Source organism: Mustela nigripes, chromosome 6 (genome assembly GCF_022355385.1).
Source record: "Mustela nigripes isolate SB6536 chromosome 6, MUSNIG.SB6536, whole genome shotgun sequence".
Lineage (NCBI taxonomy): Eukaryota > Metazoa > Chordata > Mammalia > Carnivora > Mustelidae > Mustela > Mustela nigripes.
The window spans coordinates 91404285-91425848 of NC_081562.1; the positions used below are offsets into that span (position 1 = coordinate 91404285).

Below are 21564 nucleotides of genomic sequence, written 5' to 3' on the forward strand. Positions count from 1 at the left end.
TTGTATTCTTTTCTATTTGTTTTTTATTAACAAGCAAAATAATAATTAAAAAACAACAACACAAGAATAACAACCTTAAAGTTGGAACAGCATTGAGTCAAACTGCTGCTGAAGTTCCTGGATGTACCTGGGGTACATGCTATCTCATTGCAAGGCAGGAGCTAGGCACATGACTGTGCATTTAGGTATATATATGACCAAGAAAAGTCAGAGAGATGGAAACCACTGGAGAACAGAAAGCATTAAGAGCTTTTCATCAGGCAATCCCAAAGCGCTCTGCCCTTTTCCTCTTCTTTGCCTGTGAAAAAAAAGCAAGAAGAAAAAAATTAGATTGCAAGACAATAGTGGCATGGATTCCTGGCGGCTTTAATCCAAACTCACAAGAACTATCACAAGGTCCAAGAAGGAGGGAAGACCCAGGCTTAAGCTTGGCAGTCAGAGATTTCATTCCTGAATCTCTCTAGTTATCCAGTTAGACCTGAGGAGGTTTGGTGGGAACGAAGGGGAGAAGACTGGGGAGTAGGGGTGGGGGGAAGAGGAGGAAGAGAATAGTAGTAGATTCCTGAAGGAGAGAAGGCAACTCAGCCTTATAGCAAGTTAGTCTGGAAACAATGGACTCTTAACAGACTGGGGAATCTTCCAGTCAGCAGGGAGATGGGAGATCTCAGAGGACAAAGGGTTGGCGATTGTTATCTTTTCATAGAGGTGAAGGGGATGCCCTTCTAGGCAGTAAGGCCCAAGCAGAAGCTATTCCTTGGGCCTCCAAATCCACAGAGAGGTATATATATCTTCAGTGCCAAAAAAAAAAATGGTAAGGAGGAAAGTCCCCAACATGGATCTCTTCAAGGGGGTCAGCACTGGAGAGAAGCACAAACTGAGAAGTGGGGGAGGAGAGAAAGAACTTTTTGTTCCGGGAGTGACTGAGAACAGCAGTGAGTCCCTCATGCTGATTCAAACCACTGCCCCTAGCAAAGAGGGAACTTTTTTTTCCCTTTAAGAAAGGGAGGTGGGGGAAGGGGCAGAGAGAAAAAGAATCTTAATCAGGTTCCACACACAGCACAGAGCCTGAAGCAGGGCTTGATCTCACAATCCTGAGATCATGACCTGAGCCAAAATCATAAGCTGGATGCTTAGCTGACTGAGCCACCCAGGTGCCCAGGGACTCCCCCCCGCCACCCCATTCCATTCACACAGGTTTAATTTAGAGTAAAAAGAAAAGAAAAGTGTATATAAGCCCAGCTCACTCTACCTGGATTACTGACACAATTCTTTGAAATCAAATAAATTAGTCATCTGTTTCATGTAAACTCCATCAACATCTAAAGTTAGTACTCCCCTACATGCACTGACTCTCCCCAAAAAAGCTACTATTTGTTGCCAACCAACAAAATCATCTGCATTATCCTGGAGAAGCCAAATGTACTACCTTAGTAAATATGGCTGGTTCAACAGTTTCTTTGGCAAAGGGGGAGTAATTTTACTAGAATTGAAACAAGCCTTTAAGTTTACTTCTAGCTCATCCTGGCAAGTCAATAAGTAAGCTGATACAACAGGTAATGCTTTATTCTGAATTAGTAGCTCAAAGAATACAGAGTCTTTCAAGTTCTTCCTAATGGAGATCTAAACTGATCAAGGTTTTATTTACAAGGGTTTATTTATAAGACTTACTCTGGTTATCTATTCATAAAAATGCTTCATAAGATTCTGAGTGTGTAAGGTAATACATTTTCAAAGTTCATCTCCAGGGCTGCCTGGCTGGCTTAGTTGGTACAGCATGCAACTCCTGAAATCAGGATCTTGAGTTTAAGCCCCATGCTGGGCATGGAGACTACTTTAAAACAAAACAAACAAAAGCCACTTCCAGAGGTAGATTTAAAGGAAGAAAGAATACAGCAAATTCTTCACCACCCAAGAAACTTTCAGAATTCTAAACATATTCACTATTTCAACTCTTCTTTATGTACACCTAAGGTGATATCATAAATACTCACTGCCCCCCACTCCAAGTAATCTCTATGCCCAACATGGGGCTAGAACTCTCAACCCCAAGTCAAGAGTCACCTTCTCTACCAAATGAGCCAGCAGCCCCTATTATAGATATATTCTTAAATCACCAAATCAATATTGGAATCAATACTCTCTGTCAAACCTCTGAGTAGTCTTGCCAATGCTCAGGGTCTCAGTTAATGTGAGTTACTCCAGAGGAAGCTGGGATATAGACAAACACAAATCTTTAAAAACAACAACAAAACAAAAAAACACAAAACAAACAATAAAAACAAAATAAAAAAAGCCACTCTTCCATTTAAGAAACGAGTTATAGATAAAGTGATAAGAACAAGAAATCTCTTTTGAGTCCATTGAAGTATTCCAGAGGGAGTTAGGCACAACTATACTTGTGTCTGAGTTGGCCAAGTCTTCATTAAATGATCAAAGAATTATGGCTAGCAGATAATCAGAGACATTGCTACTTACCAAATGTAATAGGCAGGCTTTGTGTCTAGCATTTTACATAGTATCATTCCTTTTTACATATAATAATTTCATGTTTAAAATACCACTTTGAGGTAGGTATTATCTCTACATCCCAGATGATGAAACAGGCTCAGAGAACTGCCATAACTTGTAAATAATTCGAAGTGGCAGGGTCACTTTTCAAACCCAAGCTTTTGTGATTCCAAATTTTGTGCTCATTTCCAGGCTAAATGGCTCTAACACCAAATTAAGTATACTGATGGAATTCAGTGTGGTTACTTTACCCAGAGAACAGATATAAAGCAAAGAACAAAAAGATCTTATTATCTGGGCACTTAAGAAGCAGGTCAGGAAAATAATGTTTCTTTACCCTCACTTCCTTTCAAGAAAGGGCTCTATGAAGCACTTTAGGTATATTTTACCTCTGTATCCTCTGTGGTTCCTGTTCCGGCTGAACTTGTAACAATCCCAAATCGCTCCTTCCTCTTTTTCAGCTTCTCATCATCTTCAGACTATTCAAGGACAAAGAAAAGTATTGAAACAAGCTAGCCTCCACTCATGAGATGAAATTATAACTTAATGGTTATAATATACCAGCCAACCTTGTGCCAAAAACTAAGGATCACCACACAAAAAAATAGACAGGAAACTGATTAAGGAAGCATACAGTATGCTGGCCCTAAGACTGACTAAAAACTTAATTTTAAGTAGGGCTTCAATATTCGTAAGAGACACAGAGTCAAGAAAACATAAGAACTACCCACAAAAAATACAACAAATTTCAGGAGAAATTCTTATAGTTCAGAGATATGAACACTGAGGCTTAAATGGGTAACACGTGAAGAAAAAGTGTTGGTAGAAGGCACCCAAACTACTTTTGAACACTGCTTACAAATTCCATTTACTTGCCCAGAGATGGAAGACAAAGAGGCCAGAGTGGTATTTCTGAAGAATGTACAAAGAAAGCCAAACATTATGAATGCCCAGCAAAGTCACAGAAGACTCTCAACAGTTTGAAACTGGGGGGAAAGAGAGAGAAAGAGAGAGAATTCTAAAGCAGATTCCCCACTGAGTACATAACCCAATGCAGGACTCGATTCCAGGACCCTGAGATCGTGACCTGAGTCAAAAATCAAGAGTGGGGGGCTCAGTCAGTTAAGTGTCTGCCTTCACCTCAGGTCATGATCGGGGAGTACCAGGACAGAGCCCAAGTCAGGCTCCCTGCTCAGAAGAGAGTCTGCTTCTCCCCCCGTTCCTCTCTCTCTCTCTCGCTCACTCTCTCAAATAAATAAAAATCTTTAAGGAAAAAATCGGGGTGCCTGGCGGCTCAGTGGTTGGGCGTCTTCTGCCTTTGGATCAGGTCATGACCCCAGGGTCCTGGAATTGAGCCCTGCATCGGGCTCCCTGCTCCACAGGAAGTCTACTTCTCCCTTTCCCAATTCCCCTGCTTGAGTTCTCTCTCTTGCTGTCTCATTCTGTCAAATAAATAAATAAAATCTTAAAAAAAAAAAAAAAAAGAGTTGGACACTTCATCAACTGTACCATGAAGGCACCCCCACAAAGTATTCTTGTTTTTCATAATTAGAAATTAAAATAATGATGATAATATTATAGTCACTAACATATGAGTGTTTGCTTTGTGCCATGTACTGTATGAAGTTCTTTACATGAAATATCTCATTTACTTATTTACGTTTATTCATTTGTTTATCTTTTTATTAATCTCTACACCCAATGTGGGGCTTGAACTCAGGACCCCAAGATCAAGAGTCCCATGCTTTTCCAACTGAGCCAACCAGATACTCCTCATTTACTTCTTCTAATAATCTCAAACATAGTAGGTACTACGACATACATAGTTAGGTACTATGACTAAACTAATTTCACAGATAAGAAAACAGAAACTTGGAGAAATTAAGTAACCTGCTCAAAGTCTCACAAATAGTAAGTGGCAGAGAGCCAGGAATGGGACCCAGGACATTTTACTCAAGAATCCACTTTCTTAGCTCTATCATCTCCTCAGGTATCTCACACAACCCTTTCCTTGGAAGAATAAAAGCAGAATGGAAGAAGTGCTTAATTCCCAAAGGAAGAGAATTGCAAGGATCCTTAGCTAAAAGTAGCTGTAAAACTAGTTCAACAACTTCCGTATCACTCAAATAACCTGGGTCAATGCTAGGATCCCACCCCCTTTCTGTATACTTCCACTTTGTAACTATCTGGGATCTAGGGAAAAGACTCCAGTTTGTAATCTTACACTAAAGATTTCCTCTAATGAATTTGTTTCTAATTTTGCCTAACTGGCTACTCCATCTGTTGAACTGTAATAATTAGGAAGGTTTCCAATGAACACAGCCCTAATATAGTTACTAGGAAAAGTTTTCTTTAATTTGTCTACCACCATTAAGATAAACTGAGTAAGAGATAAAAATGGAACACTCAAAATGAGAATCTCTACAGCATATTCTAGGTGAAATAGCTCCATTTCACTAAAATCTCCAGGCCAAGCACAGTGTTAGAGTAATAAAAGGAGCATCCCGTATCCTTCTTGAGGAAAGGCTGAACTAGACCTTTATATTGCTGAACTACTACTACATACTTATTTTCATTCAATTCAGAGGTAGGGTTATTTCAGCCAGTTCAAATCAGAGAGATGGAGGTGGTACTTTCAAAACCCAGCTGGTTGTGTGTGTGTGTGTGTGTGTGTTTCAGCACAAACCCTGGGGCCACTCCCTACACAAATCTCATCACAAAGCCTATGTCTATTTAGAATGTGTGGGACAGCCTTTTCTCTGGTTCTTTATTTTGCTACAACCTGAAACAGGAATTTTGACCTCCAAATTAAATTTTCTGTGCTTCTTTTTCAGCTCAAAGGTGAGGAAAGATAGAGGGAGGGAAGGAGAGAGGGTACACGTCTCTAGCCACTAAGGCTAAGATCAGAGAGTTCTCCAGGAGCTTCCCTTTTTAATCAGACCTTCGGTGTCTCTCCTGGACATCCAGGCAGAGCATCTGCTGCAAATCTACCAGGGTCTCTAGGGAAAAGAAAAGAAAACAAAACAAAACAATACAGATCCTCCCACCCCTCTACAAATAGCCTGCCCACCCCTCACCCGCAGAGACCAGTGAGGGTTTTATTTATTTTGTGCATGCCTGCCCTTCCCTCCCCACCCAGAGCCCCTCAGCTTCCCTCCTAAAGCCTCCTTCCCCCTTGCCCTGCAGGGAAAGTGCACAACAGGCCCAGTAAATCAACACAGTTCTAATGATCTCTCTCACTTGACCCTTCTAGCGTGACGGTGTCGCATGGAAACAAACGTACAATAAACTTCACTCCATCTTTAGCTCCTTGCTGACAGGTTTTGATTCATGAGATGGTGAGACCCATCTGAGGGAAATTACCTCGATCAAAACGCATCTCTCTCTGCATTCATCAGGCCAATGCTCCCTCAGGCCATGCTCAAGTGCACAAATGGGGTTGTGCATCTGCAGGCAGCACTGACCCCTCTAGCTCAGTGTCATGCATTTGTAAACCTTTCCCTTCTTCATTCCTCCTCTACTTCCCTCCCGCGATCCCTTAACCACCAGCAAATCTTTTTTTTCTTCCCATGTATGCTCCCGTGTGGGAAGAACAGTGCTGGAATCTGAAGTGCCCTTATTTCCTATCAAGTGGAAACTCTTCAAAACATACAATCTGCATTCAAAACCAGAGGAGGAACCTGTCCTCACGGACTAAACACAGGCCTTGGATGTTCAGATCGATCCATATACTTCACTTGCCCGTCCTCTCACTCAAGATTTAAATAGCAACCCAACTGACATCAATAATTTCAGCATACATAATCCTCCTATCTCCCAATAGCTGCCTTGTTTTTCTTTTTAGAAGATCATTGGTAAAAATGAGAAAGAGAGTTGTGCAGAAGAGGAGAGTGCCCATATTCAAAGCACAGGATGGAAAGCAGAACGTATATTTAATAAAGCCAAGTACCCCCATGAATCCTATCACTGTATTTCCCATCCTGGAATAAGATAATTCTAAACTGAGCTCTTCAGACGTCTTCAACTTTCAAATTCACTTTTCTCCTTGTTTCCCTTTCATATTTGGAAAATCCTCAAGCAACATAAAGAAAACAGTGCCCGATGCAGGAAAAGACTGAGATGTTCAAGGCTGCCCCAAGACACAAATCACATGTATGAAACTGCAGCTCAGAATAAAGGGGTTCTCATAAAGCTCCTCAATAAATGGCAGTGAGGATTTCTACTACAACCTTCCTCCTGGTCTTTGGAACAAAGTGTGAAACCACCAACAAAATTCTGAAGCTAAGCTTCTACATTAGAAGCAAAGACATCAAGGGGTGTCTAGGTGTGCAGTCAGTTAAGTGTCCGCCTTCCGCTCAAGTCATGATCTCTGGATCCTGGGATTGAGCTCTGCATGGGACTCCCTGCTCAGCGGGGAGTCAGCTCGGTCCCCTTCCCTCTCCATCTTTCCCCTTGTTTGTGCTGTCTCCCTCTGTCTCAACTGAATAAAATCTTTAAAAAAGAAAGAAAAGAATGGATAAAGATGTGGTGTGCTTATCTATGAAGGAATATTACTCAACTATCAAAAGGAATGAAACCTTGCCATTTGCAACAACACAGATGGAATTAGAGGATATAACACTACACGTAGTAAGTCAGAGAAAGACAAATACCATATAGTTTTACTCAGGTGGAATTTAAGAAACAAAAGAGATGAACATAGGGGAAGGGAAGGAAAAATAAAACAAGATGAAAATTGAGAGGGACAAGGGACACAAATCGGAAGAAATGCTGAATTCTAGCAAACAAACTGAGGGCTGCTGGAAGGAAGGTGGGTGCGGAAAGGGATAACTGGGTGATGGGCATGAACGAGTGCACTTGGAATAAAAGCACTGGTGTTATATGCAACTGATGAATCACTAAATTCTACCTCTGAAACTAAAAAAAAAAAAAAAAAAAAAAGTCATCAAAAGTAAGTAAGAATCTTGGGGTGCCTGGCTGACTCAGTTGGAAAAGCATGCAACTCTTGATCTCAGGGTTGTGAAATCTGAGCCCCATGTTTCAAGTAGCAATTACTTGAATGAATAAATAAATAAAAAGTTAAAAAAAAGTAGGTAAGAATCAGACCCTTTACCAATACAAGGAAATTCCCATTAGCGGCAAGGCAAATAAGTATTTGGACTGATGAGCAGATTTAGGGTTAAAGTGTGGCAGAATAAGAAACCAGCCAAAACCATAATCATCTCCACCAGTGGTACTATTAAACCACCTTCTGCTTATGAAACCGTAAAAAACAAAATCTATGCTGCTAGGCGTTACTAATTTCATCAAACTAATAATGACAAAAAAAAAAATCTAGGCACTATCCAAGGGAACCAGAGCAAGGATCCAAACTCTTAACTCTGTAGATCCAATTTAAGGTACTCTAAAGGCCCCTGAAGAATTGCTTTCAATGAGTTATAGACATCTGCTCCCATCAACATTTTAAATAACACCACTAATCCATTCAAAATTAATCCATTCATCCACTAGTCTTTCAAATATCCAATGAGTGTCTTCCTTAGGTTAGGCAACTATTCTGGCATGGGGAATAAGGGATGAGTAAGACAAAGATTCTTAACCTCATGGGACTTACAAATTTAAGACTGAGTAAAAGTAAAGATGCATGCCATTGTTCATTACTTTTTTTTAAGGTTGTTTTTTTTTTTTTAAGAGATTTTATTTATTTGAGAGTGAAAGTGAGAGAGATCACAGAGGGAGCAGGAGAAACAGACACGCGGCTGAGTGGAGAGCCTGATGGGGGGCTTGATCCCAGAACCCTGGAATCACAACCTGAGTGGAAGGCAGATGCCCAACCAACTGAGCCACCCAGGAGCCCCTGTTCATTACATTACTGCATTATGAGGACCCACAGGGAAATCTTCTTTCTGGTAATTATGGTTTTGCCGAGCAAATTTTAAGTTTTCATCTTCCGAGCTCTGTGAATCACTATAAACACTTTTAACTGCTCTCCTCTTTCTTCTGACAGCTATAAAATTATTTGGAGCCAAATGTGTGGCCTGTCTCTGGCAAGCAGTTTTGAAAATATTTTCTATTAGCCCGATGTATTAAGGTGAGAGAGAAGTACTGAGGTGAGATCCAAAGACAAGGATCCAACACCTAGATCCCAAGGCAGAAACTTAGAAGATGAAGTACAGTTAGTTATAGGGTTGCTGCTGGTCCCTTAAGAACTTACTCCTCTCGGGCGCCTGGGTGGTGGCTCAGTGGGTTAAGAACTTACTCCTCTCTAAATCTAATGGGATTAGTTAAAAAATACTTGAGTACCCCCAAGAAAGAAAAGGAGAGGAGAAGGAAGTACCAAGTTATCACTAGAAATTTTATTCTTTTTTTTAAAAAGATTTGACAGAGAAAAAGACAGCAAGAGGGGGAACACAATCAGGAGGAGTAGAAGAGGGAGAAGCAGGCTTCCTGCCAAGCAGGGAGCCTGATGGAGGGCTTGATCCTAGGACCCGAGACCATGACCAGAGCCAAAGGCAGACATTTAATGATTAAGCCACCCAGAAGCCCCTAGAAATTTTAAATTAAGGACTCTTGTCAATGGTTTCCAAGGCATATACACTGTATCCAGGAATTAAGTCCCAAATGGAAGATCAGCTACAACAACTGGCAGCCTGAACATCATAGTTACTTTCTTTTTTTTTTTTTTTTTTTAAAGATTTTATTTATCTGAGCGAGAGAGCGAGCGAGCGAGCATGAAAGGGGCGAGGGGCAGAAGGCCTGATGTGGGATTTGATCCCGGGACTCCAGGATCATGACCTGAGCCGAAGGCAGTTGCTTAACCAACTGAGCCACCCAGGTGCCCCATCATAGTTACTTTCTAAACTGACTGTTTTGTTCTATGGCAAAGAGTTCCAAGGATTAGATCTCTACCCAAGATGGAGTAGACTGTGGCTTTGTTATCCTCCAAACCCAACTTGCTTCTTCAAGATAAAAATTCAAGAGAACATTTTTCAAAACTTACTGGTCTTATCCTGTAAAAGAACAATAAAGAATAAAATAAATAAACAATAAAGAACAGCACTCCAAACTTAGTGTGCCAGGGTTATTTGCTCTGCCAAGAGGAGCCTACTTTGATTTACTTAGCACTCCATGGGCTATGTACTGAAAACATACACCTTTTTCAATTTTATTACCAGTGCCACTCTGGATCATAAAAAGAAACTAGGAGGGGGTGCCTGGCTGGCTCAGTCAATTGAGTGTACAAGTCTTGTCAGGGTTGTTAGTTCAAGATCCACGAGGGTTGGAGACATTACTTAAAAAAATAAAATCTTATAGACACTTGGGTGGCTCAGTCAGTTAAGCGTTCAACTCTTGATTTTGGCTCAGGTCATGATCTCAGGGTCCTGGGATCCAGCCCTGCCTTAGGCTCTTGGCTTGAGTTTCTTTCTCCCCTTGTTCCTCTGCCTACCCCCCAATAAATCAATCAAATCTTAAAAAAAAAAAAAATCAGGGTGCCTGGGTGGCAGAGTTGGTTAAGTATCTGACTGACTCTTGGTTCTGGCTCAGGTCATAATCTCAGGGTCGCAAGATCCAGCCCCATGTTTGCTCTGTGCTCACAGTGGAGTCTGCTTGAGATTCTCTCCCTCTCCCCTCCTGTTTGTGCTCTCTCTCTAAAATGCACAAATAAATCTTTAAAAAAATAAAATCTTAAAAAAAAAAAAAGGAGGGGGGGCACCTGGATGGCTCAGTGGATTGGGCCCCTGCCTTCACCTCAGGTCATGATCCCAGAGTCCTGGAATCAGGAGAGCCTGCAAGGCGCTCTCTGCTCAGTGGGTAATCTGCTTCCCCTCCACCCTTCTGTGCCTGCCTCTCTGCCTACTTGTGATCTCTCTGTCAAGTAAGTAAATAAAATCTTTTAAAAAAAGGAAACTAGGATGGGGTGCCTGGGTGGCTCAGTGGGTTAAAGCCTCTGCCTTCAGCTCAGGTCATGATCCCAGGGCCCTGGGATCGAGCCCCACATCGGGCTCTCTGCTCTCAGCAGGGAGCCTGTCCCCCCACTCTCTGCCTGCCTCTCTGCCTACTTATGATCTGTCAAAAAATAAAATAAAAAAAAAGGAAACTAGGAAAAATAAAGCAGTGGCCCAAATGTAACTTAGGCTTATTTAAGGAACTATAATTCCCAAAACCCAAAGCTAAAATAAAGTACTTACTGAATTTAAATATGAGATATCCTCACTATTCTCAGAGGAGACCAAAAGGATTAACCAAGCCAGACCTTCCTGGTCAGTGTAACAGCTCACTCACTCATCATCCCTCCTTACACATGTGTAAGAAAAAGAAATTACAATCTAAAAAATTCAGTCAGAGATATCCTTATAAGCAGAGAAGAGCACTTCAGGGAAGCTCAACTCAGGTACTACTATGAGTTGGAGCTGGGTGTTCTCCTATAACTGGTGTTTTGGTTTTTAAAATATTTTATTTATTTATTTGAGAGAAAGAAAGAGAGTGAGAAGGCACAAGCTGGGGGAAGACCAGAGGGAGAAGCAGCAGACGCCCTGCTGAGCAGGGAGCCTGATGCAGGATTTCAGTGTGGGACTTCCAGGATCATGACCTGACCCAAAGGCAGAAACTTAACCGAATGAGCCACCCAGGTGTCCTTATAACTGGTTTTTTTTTTTTTTTTTTTTTTTTGGTCTGTTTGCTCCAAGTAGCCAGGCCCAATGTGGATCCCAACAGAAGGCTTGAACCAACTAAGCCATCCAGGCGCCCCCTCATATGGCTGTTTTAATGACAGCTACTCTTCACATTCAACACTCTTCAGTGTAAGAATCTGCTGTATATTTCCATCAAGACCTAAACTCTGCCACTTTATTTACCCCACTTTAACAGTTATTTTCTCAGAAGTCTTTCTCCTGGAATGATGGGAGAGAGACTGATAGTGAGCTAAGATGGTCACATTTTGCAAAAATAACAAGTTAACTGTCCCCTTTATTTTTTTTTTAAGATTTATTTATTTCATAGAGAGAGAAATTGAGAGAGGGAACACATGCAGGAAGGTGGGAGAGGGAGAAGCAGGCTTCCTGCTGAGCAGGGAGCCTGATGTGGGGCTCAATCCCAGGACCCTGGGATCATGACCTGAGCCGAAGACAGACACTTAACGACGGAGTCACCCAGGCACCCCTTTATTTTTTTTTAAGATTTTATTTATTTATTTGACAGATAGAGAGGGAACACAAACAGGGTGACTGGGAGAGGGAGAAGCAGGCTTCCCGTTAAGCAAGAAGCCCAATATGGGGCTCAATTCCAGGACCCTGGGATTAGGACTTGAATCAAAGTGTAGATGTCTAATGAATGAGTCACCCAAGTGCCTCTGTCTCTTTTTATAAATGAATTAACGATATGAAGATGTTAATAGTACTCAGGCCAGTCTGATTTTCCAAGGAAATGTAAAACAGTGAGGCAAAATGAGGAGGATGGCGCTTTACGGTCATTTTTCTGACTCACTGCTACATGACTGATGGCAGGATGAAAAGCAGAGGCTGGGGGCTTTCAGGCAATGGTAGATTAATAATGATATGGCCTTGACTCCCTGAGGTGAAGGTTATGAAACATTCTAGGGTAAGTGGGCTTCCAATTTTATACTCTCAGAGTGAATGACAGCAACTGATGGTTTTTCTCTCAGAAACACTACGATGCTTAAACACACAGCTGTCACCTCCCTGCCCCAGTTTCAGAAATTCATCTGAACAAGTTTATTCCTGAGCCTTTATGTCAGCCAGACCAAGGAACATGAAGTGGTCCTAAAAACTAATGCACAGAGCCTTAACTAAGCAAGACAAAAGCGAAAGGTTGGACTAGTAAAAGGTATGCCATTTTAGCACATAGATAGTAAAGAGACACTCTAACATGCCCACACACATAACAAAAAATATATCTCCCAATAAAACCATCTTACGTACTCTCAAAAATTTTAACTGTAGCATCAGAATCAACTTTCTAGGGCCATCAGGGTGCCAGGAACTTTAAAGCTACATGAGATTTAGAGACGGCCAGGAACTGTATCTCCTTTATCTTCACAGGATTTAAAGCCCCAAAACACAATCAGCTCAGAACCAAACACTGTTTTCAGTCGCTAGCTCCCATTACTTCTTCTCTTTCTCTAAAACAAGCTCCTTTCCCCACCCCCATTCCTATCCAACCCCAGAGGAGGTCGTCTCGGTCTTGCTCTAGCTGATTGTAGGACAAAGCAAAGCAGGTGGAGGAAATGAAGGCTTTACACTTGAGACCCCTGGAAACCAAGTTTCTATTAAAAGTCCCCACCTCCCTCCCTTAAAAGCCAGGAAGCTGCTGCTTTTAAGGATAAGCGATGCAGAGCTACCAAAAATGTCAAGAAGGCAGTAGAGGGAAGCTAAAAACTTTGAAGGGAGGTATATGCTATCTTAACCAAATTACAGAGAATGAAGGAGGACAGTTACCTAAGCATTCAGAAATTACAGTGAGCACTAGGAAAGCAGGTTCTTTTCACCTGTAAAATATATCTATATCTACCTGTTTTTTAATGTAAGCTCTATGCCCAATATGGGGCTCGAACTCAAGACCCAAGTCTCATGGTCTATCAACTGAGCCAGCCAGCAGACCCACCTGTAATTATTTTAAAATGAAGATTTCTGGTTTCACCCAAACTAATAAATCTGACTCTCAAAAGGAAAAGCTTAGGTAGATGTATTTTTTTTTTTAAAGATTTTATTTATTTATTTGACAGGCAGAGATCACAAATAGGCAGAGAGGCAGAGAGAGAGAGAGAGGGGTGGAAGTAGGCTCCCTGCTGAGCAGAGAGCCCGGCGTGGGGCTCGATCCCAGGACCCTGGGACCATGACTCGAGCTGAAAGCAGAGGCCTCAACCCACTGAGACACCCAGGTGCCCCTTAGGGAGATGTATTTTAAAGAGGGTCCCCTGGTGACCCTTATGTGCTGCTATAGTTGGGAACAATTGCAAATGGCTTCGAAAAAGCACAGCCCCAAAAAAATCAATCAATCAATCAATCTCACCAAGTACAAGCAAAGTTGCTACTCCACTCCAGTTTTCCCCCCAAAGCACTAGGGACCTTCCAAAAAGTTTATGCTCCCTACAAATAGGGTATCTCAGCCACAGGGATGAGAAGGGGAAAAGAAAACTATGAAGAAATCACAACTGGCTCTATGAAGCACACCTGTATTGCTTGCCTTCATAGAATTCAAGTAGAGGAACAGAGACTCTTTGACAAGGGAGTTCAAAACAGGAAAAACATGCCAAAACAAGATCAGGGAAAACTTCAGGTATGCTGGGGGTGGGGTGGGGAGGGGGAGACACTGGCAACTAGGTTCAAGCACACAAAGGTGGTTTGTTTGTTTGTTTGTTTTTCCCACTGAAGAACTGATACCAGTACAAGGGGGAATATCAACAAGGTAGAGAGCAGAAAAAAGAACAGATAGGATTTGTCTTAGAGCTTGTGTTTTGCTCATTCACTTTAACACAGCACTAAAGAGGTCCATCACGTACTAAAGAGGTCCATCACATAAGGCCTCTCTGATCTTACAGCTCTCTTCACTTCTAGTTGTACTTCCTCAACCACCTCATACCTAAGCATGAACATGGTAGTGAAAATTCTGTAACTGCCTCCTCTACTCTATACCTCAATGAAATCCTCACCCATGTTTTTAAAAATCCAGACAGCAAGCATTTCAAACACAGTATCTTTCTCAGTAACACATCTTCACTGCTAGGGATTTAAGGATTCAGTGTCTGATATGAATTTCAAGTGTAGAATATCTTGAAAATACATTTCCATTTCTGTCCTAAGAGTCTGCTCTCGGTATGAGAAGGTAAAATTTGGTTAAAATACTATTTAAAAAATGCGAGAAAAGAGTAACAAAGGAAAGGGGAGGGATGAAAGGAGTTAACATTTTCTAGATCTTAACAAGACACCTCAGATTTTATTAAAAACATGGGCTTTCGCAGTGCCTGGTTGGCTCAGTCAGCAGAGCATATGACGACCTCAGGGTTGTAAGTCCAAGCCCCAGGTTGGGGGCAGAGATTACTTAAAAAAATAAAAAAAACTTAACAAAACAAAACAGGGCCTTTGCTAGTTTGCAAACATTACAAGCAAATGTCCCCCTATAAAATATCTCCCAATCTGATGCCCTGCCTCATCCCCACTCCTATCTCTAAAATACTACTGGATTTTATCTGATCTCCTTCGGCTATCAGACATGAAAAGCAACTTTGCTATTAATAATGAATATGTAATGGGGCGCCTGGGTGGCTCAGTGGGTTAAAGTCTCTGCCTTCAGATTCCAGAGTCCTGGGATCCAACCCCCCCCCCCACCATTGGTCTGTCTGCTCAGCGGGGAGCCTGCTTCCCTTTCTCTCTCTCTGCCTCTCTGCCTACTTGTGATCTCTGTCAAATAAATAAAATCTTAAAGGAAAATAAGAATGTGTTTTAAAAAAAATGACTATATAAGAAAACGAACTGCCATGTAATTATTAAATTTTACTGGAAAAAACTTTACTTGAATTGAACCTGTATATTATATATATATATATATATATATTTTTTTTTTTTTTTAAGATTTTTATTTATTTATCTGAGGAAGAGAGAGAGAGAGAGCACGAGCCCAATGCGGAGCTCAATCCTGTCCTGGGATCACGACCTGAGCCAAAGGTAGAACACTCAACCGGCTGAGCCACCCACAAGCCACATGAACCTATATGTATTTTCAAAAATAAAATGTCACTTCTTCTTATCAATGTCAGCCCCAAGAACACTATTAGCTAAATGTTAGCCTCTCAAGTATTAAAATACATCCTAAACATCCTTATACTGCTACAGCTCTCACATCACAAAGAACCTTTGAATACCAAAACTTCTTACCTGTCCCGCCCAAAAACCAGCAATACACACACCAAACACACACACACACACACACACAAACAAAAACAAACAAACAAAAAACCCACTCCATTCTCTTTTTTCTCATACAGATTCTGAAGAATGGAAGACTTGGATTCAGAAAGTGGGCTCACATTTCACCATAGGCAGGGAGAGTATCTGAGAGCAATCAGAAAGAGATACTAGATATTGCTATAATTAGAAAAGCCAGGCCAGTTATTGGGTCATCCCCAAATTAGACACAGGTACTGGTAACCCCCAGATTAGACATACAACTAGATATACAGACATATTTACAAATAAATTTTAAAAAATAATTTATCTTATGTACCATGAGTGGAACTTTTTTTTTTTTAATTTTAAAAACTGACATTCAGAATGATCCCATCTCAAGAACTTGGCTGGCAAAAGCAACTAAATGTATTTAAAAGTGAAACAGACTCATTCCCCTCCTTTTCCAGGCTGTATTTACTCTTGGGGAGAAGATTACAGGGGCACCACAAAAAGGCCTAAAACTTGTTTTTTATCAAAGACATCAGTTCTGACATGTTAGAAGAAGGAATGCAAAGACCTAAGTGGGGGTGGGATTTTGAACAGGAGAGAGAGAAAAGAGTGCATTTTTCTCTTACTACAAGCTTTCCTACCTCTTCTAGTTCTTTGGACTCAAACTCGGTGTATAAAATCATGTAAAAAAAATAAAATGAAAAGGTCCAAGATCTTTAGTGTTTTCAACCATACACCCTAGTGAAGTATAATCCTCTACCAGAAACCTCTCAAAGGCCCAACATGTAATAAACAGGGCAAAACAGCATAAATCCTGACAAAGCATCAAAATTTTCATCTTGCTTGCACAAATATTTAAAGCTTTTTCCTCTTAAGGTGTTCAATTTATATTTCTAACATTTTTTATCCTTTTTTTCCCTCATACAGAGCTAGTAAAAACTGTTTAAGGGTTAGAACATAGAGTGGGAGGGTAGAAGAAGAAATTAACCAAAGAAAAACCTGACTCCTATTTCTCAAGTTAAAATTAGAATACATTTTCAAGAGCCCTAGGCAGGACAGAGAAAAATTCCATTCTGCCTCTTTGCTCTTCCAAATTCCTATAGCCAAGTGGCTCAACAGCAGTTGAATGGCACACATAATGACATCATTGATTGGAACTATAATAGAAGGGAGTGAGAAGAGCGGGTGGCGGGGGGGAGTGGGAAGGGAGGGAGGTGAAGATGTATTTGTGTTACAGACAAAAGACAAGTTCTGTTCCTCAGCAGGGACAAATGAAGAACCAGATGAGGGGATAAACTGAGGTCAGAGAGTTTTCCCTATTGTTTCCTCTTTAAACAGCTCCTTCACCACTCCCTCAAGGTTTGTTCCAAAAGGTGGGTAGAGAAACAGCAGTTTTTATCTTAGAGGAGAGAAGGCAGAAAAAAAGACCTAATATTAATTTTCAAATCATTATTAACTAGAAGAAGATATAAAGGACTGGTTAAATTTTAGTTGAGCCCCAAAATGCTGCAAGAAATGCTGAAACCTACATGGGTTTGGATCTTAGCTCTTCCTGAAATTCATCTTGACAGTCTCAACTGCTATCTACTACACACACACACACACACACACACACACACACACCTCTCTCTCTCTCCCATCCTTACTTTTCTTATTGGTTAATATAAGAGAATGTATTTTTCAAATGGAAGAAGCATTTTTAGAAAAAACAACAATCTAGGATGAGGGGCGAGGATATTCCCCCAAAACTCTTGCTCAATGAAATGTCTAAGATCCACATGAAAGTTTTTCCCATCTACAATCCTACTACGTGCATTTCTCTTGGTCTCATGGGGCATAAGACAGGGGAATAGAGACTTAAGTGGTATGCTTGGCCTAGGTACTGCTACTTGAGTGTATTTTGGATGGAAAAGAACCCAAAACCACTTAGCAGACTACTTCTCCAACTTATCTTGTGATCTAAATCTTCTACCACTACCCCTGTAAAAAAAATTCTGCCAAACTCCTCACCATGGTTTTTGGTTCTTCAGTGTCTTACTGTACTATGTTGGCCATGTCCTATGCATGACTGCCCCACAGTTTTTCCTTTGGAAAAGGTTTATATACACATACCTAAACTCTTAATAATTATAAACCCTCTGAGAAAGCTGGTGACCAACTTCTAAATCCATAGAGTGAACATCCTTCTTTCCACATCCCTCTATACCAAAACCCACTGCTGAAAAGGAAGAACAAACATTTCATTTATTTCAGATAAATGAAGGGAATTTAGATAAAATCAAATATGCATCCCAGAAGAATGACTGGAGACCAGCTCAAAATCAGTTAGCCACAGCGAAATCTGTATGCTAGGAGACACTGGTGCTCTCCTATGCTTGGAAGTGACTCTGTCACAGCTTCTTTGATATCTCAACAGACTGCAGTGACAAGATCCTCCAATATCTCTCTCATTCTTAAGTGGTTCATCCCCAAGCACTGGTGAGCAAAAATCTATAATTATACGAAAGGTTCCTGAAACTAATCATTGCAGCCACCCAACAATCTTCTAGCTACCAGCCTCAACAACAAAATAATGATCAATGAAGAGATATTTAACTTTTTAACCTTTTTATAGATTTATAGTTCTGTATAACACAGACCACAATCATTAGGGAAGAAAACTGGTAAAATCACAACACAGGAAAAGCAGCTTTTATTGTTTATAGGCCTTATGATAACTCACTAGGATAGTTACCTTAACATGAGCTACAAATAGGGAAACACAATAATACTGCAGCAGAGAAGTGGGGAAGATGTACTAACATCAATAGGGATAAAAGATGCCTATATTTTCTACTACTAATCAAGAACCAAGAAGCAGTAACACATGCCCCTCACATTCTCGGGGCGGGGGTAAAAGAGTATAAACCACCTTTCCGTTTTCTACTTAGTGCCTGGGCTTGGGTTTTGTTTTGTTTGTAATACTTACTTAGCTGGATGTCCTATAACTTCCTGAAGTATCAAGTTTCACTTTCCCAAATATGCTAATTTGGCGAGCAGGGGGTGGGGGTGGGGGTGGGGTGGATGATGAAAACAAAACAATCCAAATTAGCTATTATCAGTTTACACCCTAACTCTAAACCCAGATTTAGTTTTTATAAAACTCATGTCCTATGACCATCATCTACTAACTGAGCTGGCTTCCCATCTATTCCCTCCATCCATCCCTCACTCCTTTCAAAGATGAGTTTATGTTCCAAGCCAAGCCCTGTCCTTCACCAATAGGACTAACCCAAACACTGCTTCTCTTGGGAGGCATGGAAAAACTGACAGAAAGAAGGAAAAACAAAAACAAAACAAAACAATAAAAACAACCAGTCAAGCACAAGACTGAAAACCTAACTGGTGATCAATCAGAACCAACCAGGCAGAGATTATTTATCTGGGTTTTGTTTTGTTTGAGGGGGTGGGAGGTTTCTCAGCCCATAGTCACCATGAGGCTTATATGAGAAAAGGCATGCCATTCTATCCTCAAATAGTCCAAACAGTTGGAGGGGACAATTTACAGCCTCTTGTGTAAAAAATGTCTATAAATGCCAGTGCCATTCTTTGCCCTGTCACTTCCCATTATCCTAAACCAACAGGATTCTATTCACTGAGACTTGAGTTGGAAACATGAACGGACAGGCCTTTCTTGGGCAGGGGAAAGGGAGGAAGATGACTGAGATGGGGGGGTGCGCAGATAATTCTTTAAGTTTCTGTGTACTACCTAACATGTATAGTATACTCAACACTGAAGCTGAACATTGAAATATATGAGCAGTCACGCAAAAGTCAGCCTAGGAAGAAGAGCAGTGATTTGGTAACTTCAAATTTGCAAAATGCTCAAAACACAAATCCAAAATATTAAGAAAAAATGACCAGACTATGACACACACACACACACACACACCACACACATACAAATCAATCAGTCATGAACACTACTGATCCATGGCTCACTTCCTCTCACACACTTTCTCTTTATCATGCACACTGGTCTGCAGAGGAAATCAAGCAAAATCATGCAACAGACATGACAGAAGGTGCGATTTCTTGTTGCCCTTTTCGGGATACTAGGATGAAGAGAAATCTCCACCCTACCTGCTAATCTCCACCATTTGCATCTTATCTAACTGAAAGAGATCTGTGCCTAGAGAACTGTAAAACTTAAAGACGGTGACCGAATTATATTGGAAGAGTCTATACTGGAACCCAGGATGAGGTGGGCACATTATACTAACCTAGTTGTTCCATAAATACAAACTTAATCATACCACTAACCTTGACCAACCAAATACTAGGTAGCAAATCATCTCTGGTGATAGAGAAGAGTTAAACACTAGATTTTGAACTAAAGAACTTTCACTGAGAATGTAGCCAGCTGCAATTTCAGGATTTGGACCTAGAATAAAAAAAGTTACTTTAAAAAAAGAACACTTGGGCACCTGGGTGGTTCAGTGGGTTAAAGCCTCTGCCTTTGGCTCAGGTCATGTCCCAGGGTCTTGGGATCAAGCCCTGCATTGGGCTCTCTGCTCATTAAGGAGCCTGCTTCCTCCTCTCTCTGCCTGCTTCTCTGCCTACTTGTGATCTCTGTCAAATAAATAAAAATCATTTAAAAAAAATAAATAAATAAAATGAAAAATAAATAAATAAATAAAAGAACACTTCCTTTTCTTATCTTTTACTACTCCCTTTCCTCCAATTTCTCTCCTTCCATATTCACTCTGAAATTGTTCATGTTCTACAGGCACTAAAAAAATTCTGGTCTACAGAACACTTGTCCAAATATGTGGTCTGATCAAGGATTTCTATGCTACTTCAAGCGTGAAAACTGTATGAGAGATACAAGCTAGGCTTGAATTGCCCAATATACATGCAGCTATTTAAATTTAATTTAAAAATTCAGTTCAGGGCGCCTGGGTGGCTCAGTTGGTTGAGCAATTGCCTTCAGCTCAGGTCACGGTCCTGGAGTCCCGGGATCGAGTCCCGCATCGGGCTCCCAGCTCCATGGGGAGTCTGCTTCTCCCTCTGACCTTCTCGCCTCTCATGTTCTCTCTCAAATAAATAAATAAATAAATAAATAAAATCTTTAAAAATTCAGTTCACACCAGCTACATTTCAAGTAATCAATAACAACATGTGGCTAACGACTACTGTATTAGATAACACAGACCTATTCAATGGGACAATATTCTGTAGGATATTTCCAACATCACATAAAATTCTACTGGACAGTGGCAGACAGCAAAACATCAGCATTTCTGAGACATTTTAATGGTTTATGGGGCAAAGTAGAACAAACTGTTGAAATCAGGATGATTCTGAAAATCAGGATTTATGATGAGTACACATGGAGTCTATACTCAGAGAATCTCAAAGTTTCAAGTCTCTAAGCAAAGTGGTCCCTGGAAGAAATCATACTACACCAGTACAGTGTTACTCAAAATGTGATCTGCCTCCTCAGGCTGATCCCCAAAGTGTTTTACAGTTTGCAGTAACTCCATAAATTTCAAGTGCTTGGAAACTTCCAGAGTAATTTAACACCACTGTGGCACTTTTACTGTATTTTACAAAAGTACCACTCTGCATTGAATTAGGGGGGGAAAAAAAAAAAAAAGCTCTCTGCCCAATGTGTGGCTTGCACTCACTCATGACCCTGAGATCAAGAGTCTCATGCTCTTCCAAATGAGCCAGCCAGGAACCCTAATAAGTTAAAAATTCAAAAAACTAATCTTGGGATGACTGGGTTGAATGTCAGTCGGTTAAGCATCTGCCTTAAGATCAGGTCATGATCCCAGTGTCTTGGAATTGGGTCCTGCCACTGGGCATTATGCTCAGCAGGAAGCCTACTTCTCCCTCTGACTGCTGCTCCCCCTGCTTGTGCTTACTCTCTCTCTGACAAATAAATAAAATCTTAAAATTAAAAGAACAAACTTGTCTTCTGCTACAGAATTTGAGAAGCACTACTCCAGAACATATGTATGGCAATGAATGCCATCTGAAAACACAACTCATATAGCCAGAATTTTACCAATTACATTATCTGATTAGAACCCTTCAGGGATTTATTTTCCTTAAGTTTATGAATTTTGTTTAGTAATCTTCACACCTAGCATGTGGCTGG

At 40.8% G+C, this 21564-nt stretch overlaps 1 protein-coding gene across 1 annotated transcript in view; it reads right to left on the reverse strand.

The window, feature by feature from the left end:
* Nucleotides 1-21564, reverse strand: part of SARNP (SAP domain containing ribonucleoprotein) — a 45378-nt gene continuing 23814 nt past the window's right edge. The window contains exons 10-11 of the mRNA XM_059403351.1: nucleotides 2898-2987; nucleotides 1-298 (exon numbers count right to left, since the gene is read on the reverse strand). Coding sequence (XP_059259334.1) covers nucleotides 257-298; nucleotides 2898-2987 — 132 coding nt within the window. The 3' untranslated portion in view covers nucleotides 1-256. The remainder of the gene's footprint in view (nucleotides 299-2897; nucleotides 2988-21564) is intronic.